Source organism: Aphidius gifuensis, linkage group LG1 (assembly GCF_014905175.1).
Source record: "Aphidius gifuensis isolate YNYX2018 linkage group LG1, ASM1490517v1, whole genome shotgun sequence".
Lineage (NCBI taxonomy): Eukaryota > Metazoa > Arthropoda > Insecta > Hymenoptera > Braconidae > Aphidius > Aphidius gifuensis.
The window spans coordinates 21,214,346-21,224,709 of NC_057788.1; the positions used below are offsets into that span (position 1 = coordinate 21,214,346).

General features: G+C 27.1%; 1 protein-coding gene across 1 annotated transcript; it reads left to right on the forward strand.

Moving 5' to 3' along the window:
- Positions 1–251: 251 nt before the first annotated feature.
- LOC122860635 (F-box/LRR-repeat protein 7-like) lies at positions 252–10,244 on the forward strand. The gene is made up of 4 exons (XM_044164535.1): positions 252–411; positions 655–919; positions 4,444–5,039; positions 9,775–10,244. The coding sequence occupies exons 1-4, from the start codon at positions 252–254 to the stop codon at positions 10,242–10,244; spliced, it is 1,491 nt and encodes a 496-aa protein (XP_044020470.1).
- The last annotated feature ends 120 nt before the right edge of the window (positions 10,245–10,364 follow it).

Genomic DNA, 10,364 nt, shown 5'->3' on the forward strand with positions numbered 1-10,364 from the left:
CAAAGAATTTAACGACAGATGTACTTGATAGTATTTTTAGAGCATGCAAGAAATTAAAATATCTTGATCTTCCATATGGTCTTTATGATGTAGATGGAATTCCAGCAGTAAGCTGGACAAATTGTAAATACTTGGAACATCTTGGAATAAATTTTCATACAATGTCCGTTGAGTTAGAAACTACATTCGTTAAGTATTGCAAAAATTTAAAATACTTACGTTTGGAGTATATGAATCACATGCTTTATGAAATGGTTTCAAAAAAATTAACAGAACTACTAAATCTTGAATGTTTAATATTGCCTTGCAATATTACACTCAGTGATGAAACAATAATTGCAATTTCAAAAAATTGCAAAAAACTTAAACATTTGAAAATACCACATTGTAGATTAGTACAATCAAATAATGGTAAATCACTTTCGTCTACATCTATTCTTGATGAGTTATCAAAATTGCAATATCTTGAACATTTGAATTTAAAACATGTAGAAAATCTTCAAGATAGTACAATTATTGCTATTGCAAATAATTGTAAATATCTCAAATATTTAAATATTTTAAATTGCATAACTATTACTGAAACGGGCCTCATGGCTTTAACGAGCTTGGAAAATTTACAAGAGTTAAACGTAAACTTTCTTGATATAACAGACAATGTCATCGTCAAATTAAAGGGATTAAAGAAATTTTATTGTGCTAGTTGCAAAAAACTTACTGATGCTGGTGTCATTCAATTTATACATAATAATCCAGATCTTGAAGTTCTTGATATTTGCTTCATCCCAAATATTACAGTTGATACTTTCATTGCTGCTGATCAGGCAACTGAAAATCGTGTAAATGGTGTTATTTTGTACATACGTTTTTATTATGAGGACATAGAAGAAGCTTTTGAGTTGATAATTAAATCTCAATGGTTGGTTCTTAAAGATCATTAATGATGTATTCTTGAGAATACTTTATAATTTAGACTTGAAAAAAAGGATACAATTTTTTAAAAAAATAATTCGAATATTGTTATATAAGTATACAGAACAATTATTTGTATCATAAATGTGTTTATATGTCTATGTAATTAGTAATTACAATAATTTTATTATTACAAAATTTAGAAAATTTTGGTAGAACAAGGGATTTGTATTATAAGAATGAAAAATCACTGAAAAAGTATTTGGTGTTTTGTAAAGCTTAAGCTTTATTTTATATTTTTCTAATAATTTTGCAAATTTATTGTGAATTTTTCATAAATAATAAAGATTGGTTAATGGCAACTTTAAATATATTTGGTAATTTTTAATGTTTACTTCCTTGAGTTTGTAATTTCCTAATAATTTCTATTAAATTCTTATTATTTTCCATAAAAAATCAGGAATGTATCAGGATTTGTATCAGGAACATAGAACTACTTAACTAGTGATTTTTCTTTAGTTTTTCACAGTGTTGGGCTCATTTTATCCGGCCGTATTATACGCCATATAATATGCCGTATTATACGGCTCTTATTTTTGGCATCGTATTATACGTTTTATCCGCAGATCGATAAAAAAGAAATTGGTAAAAATGTAAAAATAAAATATGTAATTTATTTATTAAATAAAAAAAAATGTCCAAGGAAAAGCAGTAGCTAAGGAATTAATGTAGCTTAAAACATAATTTTTCTGGCCACATTAATTCCTTAGCTACTGCTTGTCTTTGGGATTTTTATTTGTTTAATAAATAAAATACATGTTATTTCATTTTTAAAAAATAAAAATGTCTAAGAAAAAGCAGTCGCTATAAGGAAAAGATGTAGCTAAGGAATAAATGTTGCTAATCACTTAATTTTTTTGGCTACATCAATTCCTTAGCTACATTTTTTCCTTAGCTACTGTTTTCCCTTGGAATTTTTATTGACTTATGAAATCGATTACTTACATGTAATTTTATTTTTTAAAAATAAAAAGTCCATGAAAAAGCAGTAGCTGAGGAATTAATGTTGCCTACCACATAATTTTTTTGGCTACACTAATTCCTTAGCTACTGCTTGTTCTTGGTATTTTCATTTATTTAATAAATAAATTACATGTATTTCATTAAATAAATAAATAAAATAAATACATTTTTTTTTTTTTAAATAAATTACATGTATATATGCAGCACCGCCATATTATACGTTTTATCTGGTTTTATCCGTATAATACGCGTATTATACGAAATGCGTATAATATTCCAAAAAAACAAAAAAGCCGAACCCTGTAATTCTCTAATAATGTTTGTTTATTTTTCTAGGAAGTTAACATTTGTATTAGGAACATAGAACTAGCAAAAGGGTATTTGATGTTTCTCATAAAAAAATAGTTTTAAAATTCTCTTTGAATTCTCAAAAAAAAATAAAAGTCTTGTATTAGGAACATATAGGACGAGTAAAGGGACATTTGATGTTTTATAAAACTTACTGCTATTAATTTATGTTTCCCTAATAATTTTTAAAATTCCCTATATTTTTTTCGTAAAGATAGATAAAAATTCGTAACAGAAACAGAAAATGACTAAACAGGCATGTGGTGTTTTGTAAAGCTTACTTCCTTTACTTCATATTTTTCTAATACCCTGGTGGAAATAATTCTCCGGAATCGCTCCGAATTACTCCGAATTATTCCGAATTGCTCCGGATTATTTTGAATCGCTCCGGATTACTCTAATTCCAAAATACTCGAATTCTTCCCGGAAAATAAATGACCAAAAAATTTTAATGGGCCAATTCCGGAGCGATACGGAGTTTTCTAGAATTCTACGGAGTATTTCCGGAATTTTACGGAGTTTTTTCAGAGTTTTACGGAGAAATTATTTCCACCAGGGTAATTTTTTCGATTCCCTGTAAATTTTTTGAAAACATTAAATATTTGTATCAGGGGTGCTATTCTGTAGAGTTACGATGAATGTTTATATTAGAAAATAGCTTGTTGTTGCTTTCATGTAAATTACTTTATTTTTGCATTTGCATACGACTATGCAGCTTTAAAGCAACAACAAGTTTATTTCTATTAAACATTTCTTGTAAGTTATTTCTAATTCAAGAATAAAATCAAACATATATAGAGAGTTATTTTTTTAAGTACTTTCTTTCGATGGTTTATGGTTTTTTATCTCAAGTTATAATTTTTAAAATCAAAAAATTTATTTGTGCTCTAGTTTTCTGTGTCAAAAAAAAATAATTTATTTCAAACTTGTGATATAGTAACAATAATAGCTGTGTAAATAAAAAACACGTGGTGCATAGAAACTCTAAAAAAAAGAAAAATTACGGAATTTTTCAGAGTTACATATATAGTTGAAAATTAACTAAATAATACAAATAATTTTATAAACGTTATAACAACGTTAACAAATCCAAGAAATTAAGGTAATTATAAATTCATAATTTTAACAATTATTATATTCATAAATTATATTAACAAAAACACGTCTATATTGTACAGTTTCATCATGCTCCATCTCATTCAACATTGATATTGGTTATTTAGATATAATTTCATTGCTCTTATTTTTGCCAGTTAATCATCAACTTTTAAATTATCATTTTGTAATATTTTCTCACTCGAATTCTTCCCGGAAAATAAATGACCAAAAAATTTTAATGGGCCAATTCCGGAGCGATACGGAGTTTTCTAGAATTCTACGGAGTATTTCCGGAATTTTACGGAGTTTTTTCGGAGTTTTACGGAGAAATTATTCCACCAGGGTAATTTTTTCGATTCCCTGTAAATTTTTTGAAAACATTAAATATTTGTACCAGGAACATATAGAGAGTTATTTTTTTAAGTACTTTCTTTCGATGGTTTATTTTTTTTTCAATTATTTTCGAGCATGCGTAGTTGAATGCGCAGTCAGCGAAAGTCACTTTGCAGCAGCGTAATACATGAGGGGCTTAATTAGTTGTGTTTTAATTCGTATCTTTTAAAAATTACTTATTCGACGCCATTGTAGGTGCTTTCTTTCGGTGGTTTATTTTCACTTAGATGCGCATATATTTTTCTAATAATTTTTTTAATTCACTGTAAATTTTTTGAAAACATTAATATTCGTATCAGGACCATTTATAGAGAGTTATTTTTTTGGAAGTTGGCAGAAAAAGGAAAAAGTTTCCATCTCCACATATGTATTAAGAGTCTTGTACACCATGCGCACTAAAAAAGTGGCCAAATAATACGTTTATCGGTTTTTGCGCATGCTCTCAATGATCCTCGTAATGTTACCCACGTGTAGACTGCAGAAAACACGCCTGGACATAACACGTGGATCGTGTACAATATAGGATCCCAAGTTTATGTATATAAATTCTTATAATGAGTGCGAAAAAAATATGTGTTGAAAGAAAGCTACAACGAGCTTTTGATAATAATCGGCCTACAAATACCGAATTCCGAAATTTCCCTGGACAGAGTTAAATTCTATTTCTAGTACATACCATAATTCAAAATATCTTGCTGATCCGAATATAGCTGAAATTCAATCGCAATACTGTGTACACTTTCTACCCTTTACACTCAGTCATCCATTAATAATCGCACTTTCAAAAAATTGTAAAAAACTTAAACGTTTGGAAATTGCCCATGGTACAATAGAAGAATCAACAGAATTAAGATTTTCATCGGCATCTGTTCTTGATGACTTATCAAAACTGCAATATCTTGAACATTTAAATTTGAGCTTCGTTGCCGATCTCAAAAATAGTACTATTCTTGCTATTGCCAATAATTGTAAGAAATTAAAATTTTTGAATATCGAAGGTTGCATAAATATTACTGCAACATCTCTCATGGCTTTAACGAGCTTAAAAAATTTACAAGAATTAAATGTAAATTCCCATAATATAAAAGACAATTTCATTGTCAAATTAAATGGATTAAATAGATTGGATTGTGCTGGTTGCATAAATCTTACTCATACTGGTATCGTTCAATTTTTGAATAATAATCCAGATCTTGAGTTTCTTGATATTACATCAATCTTCCATATGGATATTATCGATGCTGCAAATAAGGCAACTAAAAATCGTACAAATGATATTATTTTGAAAATTTACACAGAAAATTGGCGGAGAAAAATTTACATTTTTTTTTAATAGCAATTTTTGCGTTGTGTTACAGTAAGCTGGAACCATAAGAGCATCATATTAAATTTTGAGACAGGCCATAGCAATTTTCATTGAAAAACGCCACTTATTGGCCGTACGACCTTTCGCGATGTACCATAGTAATTCTTGCGATGGGCAAACGCAAAATTTATTATGTTTATAAACGCTCGTAAAAAAATATTGTAAAAAAACATTTCAAGCCTAGGATTTGAACCCCATATCATCGGGATACAAATCCTACGAGTTATCCGCTGCGCCACAACAACGTATCTGTAGGGAAATATTATTTGTTTTACATTAACAATTTGAAAATAAGCAAAGTCACGCCTGCGCAGTCGACTAAAAAGTGGGGCAGTTGACATTTCTGAGTCCTTCATCAATTTTGCTATGGCCCATTGTAATTTTAAATATGTTGCTTTGTATTTGTTAGTGACACCTACAGGAAATCCAAGAAAGTTATTAAAATTACTATGGTACATTGTAAATTTTCAGAGGATCATTTTAATTTTGTCCATGACAACAAAGTAAAATTTTAAAAATAAACAAAGCAAAAAAAAAAAAAATATTTTTTGCTATGGTGCAATGTAATTTTTAGACTGGATTATTTTAAATTTTAAATTTGGTTTCTGTAAAAATTTCTTTATGCGTTATAATTTTTTCATCGGGGATCAGCAAAAAAAAAACATGACAAAATCGCTATGGTACATTTTAATTTTTCAAGACTACAATTGTTTTTTTTCGTTGAAATGACAGTAAATTTTTTAATAATCATAATATGGTTCTATGGTAATGTGGCACCATAGTAATATTGAGTGAAAATTTTTCTCCGTGTCTAAAAGTGCCTGAATTAATTAAAGTTATTTTGTACATTTTTGAAAAATAATTATAAATATAAAATTATAATATATCAGTATATGGAGAATTATTATTTGAATCATTTAATAATACATATTTGTAATTACAGGTTTGATGACATTCAGATTGTTTGAAAAATCATTATTCATTTATAGTTATAATAAACATGTCATTTATTGTTGATACTTGTAAATTTGTAATTAAAATAAATTCGTGGATACAGCAACCATTTTGTTAACTTTTTTAAAAAAAAATCATTCACAGAATTAAATTAATTAATATTTACTGAAACGATTGAATTAAATCAATTTAAATCCCTTCGAATGAAGCACGATTGTCATTGAACGATTTATTTCAAATTCAAATGAGTTGGTTATGATGACGTTATGTTACGTGATCTAACTATAGGTACAACTATGTATGTAAATACGGTATGATACGGTACAATACGTAGCACGCGGTACAATAGCTCGTCCCTGGTAGAAATTCGACGTCAGGCCCGACTTAATATCGACATAACGTGTTTGACCTAAAAATTTTTCCCTATGCTTATACATGTTATCTCGATATTAAGTAGGACCCGACGTCGATTCGACGGAGCATTTCTACCAGACGTCTCTTATCCCTTTTTTTTATACAAGTAAATTTTTTATTTTCCATAGAAAAATTAAAGATTCGTAACAGGAATATAGAAAAGGCAAAAAGGTATTTCGTTGTTTTTTTTTTTTTTTTTTTGACTTACCTCTGTTTATTTATAATTCCTTAATTTTAATCAATAATTTCCGAATTTCGTATGGAAAAAATAAAGATTTGTAACAAGAATATAAAAGAGACAAAGAGGTATTTTATGATTTATTAGACTTACATCTATTTATTTATAACTCTCTAATTTAAATTTAATCAATAATTTCTGACATTTTCTATGGAAAAATTGAAGATTCGTAACAGGAATTTAATAGAAAAAAATAAAGTGTTATATCAGGAATATAGAACGCAGGCAAAGAAGTATTTGATGAGTTAATCTAGAAAGCACTCCAATTAAGTCAAAAAAATTCTTTAGGAACTTAAGTTTCTAGTAAACAATAGTTATTATTTTCCTTTTTGTCGTTTAATAAATAAATAAAACTAATTTAAATGTCCTATATATCTTCATCTTATATTTTAACAATTATATTTATAAATTATAACGGAAACACGTGTATATTGTACAGCTTCAACATGCTCTACCTTATTCAGCATTGATTTTGCTTTTAGATATAATTTCATTGCTCTTATTTTTGCCAATTAATCATCAACTTTTAAATTATCATTTTGTAATATTTTTTATGAATATTTTTATTTGTTTTATTCTATAGTTCTAATACATATTAACGTGGCCATCAATTGTCGAAAATAATTAAACGTATTCTCTTATAATAATAATAACAATAGTATAGTGTGAAAAAAACACGTGGTAAATAAAGAAATTAAAGAAAACAAAATAGTTTCGAAGTTTTGTTAGATTAGTTTTTCATGTTCGAGTTCAAGTAGTATTTAAAGAATGTCATTAAATTAACAAAATAAAATCATTGGAGCATCATGTTAATTTTTAATTTTTATGAACGTTATTTAATATCTTTAACAAATTAGATATTAAAAAATTACATTATATACACTTCTCAATACAATTGATGAATAATATTTTTAATATTAAGGACAATAGCACAAACACCTGTAACAAATTTTAGAGATGATTTTCAATAATTATTTTTGATTAAAACGATGTGTAACTAAAACGATGTGTTGAAATATGTACAAGTAATAATGAAACGAAATAGAGATTGAATATTTTTTGTTTATGAGAATGAGATTGTGTGTATGTATGTGAGTATGGTGTGATCGGATGATGCTGATGCATGGTGTAACCGGAATATTTTTCTTGGAATAAATGACGAATGCTGGAAATATGATTAGAACAAAGGAATAAAGAATTAATATTGCGTTGATATATATTTTAGTTACTCAATACTCAGTCTAGTTGGAACTTTTGTCTGGTACACATTAGCATTGACACGATCTCCCTATACGTAAGTAGCGTTTGATTAAAGAAAATAATTAATAATTAAAGTCTACCTCATTTTATATCTTGAATAATTTCTTCCACAAAATTTCTAATTTAATAAATAAATATTTGAATAAATAATAAAATATAAACTATAAATTGTAACACATAATTCATTTGTCATATAAACTTAACTGTCGAATAATATTAAAATATAAAAAATTAAAATATAAAAAAGTCCATAAATATATATTATTTTTTATTTTCAGTATTGGCTTATGATGATTGCAAAGGAAATATCTATTGAAAAAAATCAACAAGCCACTTTTGATGTTGACAAAAATGATGTTGTCATAAATTCACTGGATTATGACTCGTTAGCTAAAATATTCATGCGGCTGCCAATACCTGACCGGATAACTATGGAAGAAGGTATGATCATATCGTAATCATGTTTCTATTTTTTAATATCTGTGAGTTGCGGTTTTATTTCTATTTGGATTTTTATTTTATATCCAAATTTTACCACAAATTACTTTAATTTAATATTACAAGATCTTAGTTAAATATTTTAAATAAAATTAAACACAAATTTTAATTTAATATTATTTTACCTCTTTATTTTAATATGCAAATTTATATGATATACTGGTACAATATGCTTTAATGTATGGGTGATGTGGTAAAGCCACGTCACCAAAAATATTTATAATTTTTATTTTGCGGACGCACTCGATGGTGGCCGGACTAGAAGTATTTATAATTTTTATTTTGCGGACGCACTCGATGGTGGCCGGACTAGAAGTATTTATAATTTTTATTTTGCGGACGCACTCGATGGTGGCCGGACTAGAAGTGTCGTTTCTATCTTTTTCTCTCCCTATCGAGACACACATACAAACATTTTACACCTAAATTCTCTCCGTCTAGTGTCACGGACACTCATACATACATCTTATACATATATATATTTGTACACGCTACAACTACCCCCCTTTTTCATTATACATGATTTATCATATTAATGAAAATTATAGTAGCGTTTACATACAAGTATTATACAAAATATTTATAATAAACAATTTAAAATTCTTAATCATCATAGATTTTAAAATCACTATTATTTACATTTAAAATTAATTTTAACTGTACCTAAATAAAATTTTACAATAATCCTTATTTACAACCACAAATATTTCTTTTAAAATCAAATTAATCCTTGAAATTTAACATACAAAATTATAGTTATCAAATATTAAAATTTTACATTATTTTTAAAAGGATATAATATACATTTACATTGATTAAGTAAAATTCAGATGAATTTCTGCCACATCTTACATATTCCCAGCATATTGTAATCGTGGCATCCATCATTGAGTTATTGAATTTAACTTTAGAATATTATATACGATATATAACATTGAAGTTATTTGAATTAGATCATCAACAATATGCCACCTGGTCCTTGGCATGAGGCAAATGACATTAACCAGAGTAATTCAGCATTCATTCTTTCTCAATAAATAGTCAAATAAAGTCAACAAACATATCCAAATGACCCAAATATTTTACATCCAAATTTGCCATCAAATTTGCACTTTCTGCCATTCATATTATTATTATTAATTAAATGTTTGTATATTTTATCTTGCATTTAATTTTATTTTTAATTTTATTACTGCATCTGTTTTTGATGACTTATCAAAATTGCAATATCTTGAACAATTAAATTTGAGTTTCATTGCTTATCTTAAAGATAGTACTATTCTTGCTATTACTAATAATTGTAAGAAACTAAAATTTTTAAATATCGAAGGTTGCAAAAATATTACTGCAACAGCTCTCATGGCTTTAACGAGTTTAAAAAATTTACAAGAACTAAACGTAAACTTGATTAATATAACAGACAATGTCATCGTCAAATTAAAAGGATTAAACAGATTGGATTGTGTTGGCTGCATGAAGCTTACTGAAAATGGTATCATTACATTTATGAAAAATAATCCAGACCTCGAAAATCTTGATATTAGATTAATCAATTATATGGATATTATCGATGCTGTAAATGAGGCAACTAAAAATCGTACAAATGGTATTATTTTGAAAATTCACACTATTGATGACGAGTTGATAAAAGAGTCCAAGTGTTTTATTACATCTCCATGGGTGGTCTTTAGAAGAAATTCTAAACGGATTGAAATTTATGAAGATAATCTTTATAATTAGTATATAGAGAGTTATTATTTGTACCATTAAATAATACATAATTACAGGTTTGATGACATTCAGATTGTTTAAAAAATCATTATATATTTATAATAAACATGCATTGATACTTGTAAGTTT

Bases quoted from the DNA above. Each gene is read 5' to 3' on its own strand.
- LOC122860635 (XM_044164535.1), top strand. From the start codon at position 252: ATGGTTTCAAAAAAATTAACAGAACTACTAAATCTTGAATGTTTAATA. The intron at 412-654 runs GTAAATCACTTT...TTGATATAACAG, and splicing joins ATTAGTACAATCAAATAATG to ACAATGTCATCGTCAAATTA. The intron at 920-4,443 runs GTTGGTTCTTAA...TTCTATTTCTAG, and splicing joins TTGATAATTAAATCTCAATG to TACATACCATAATTCAAAAT.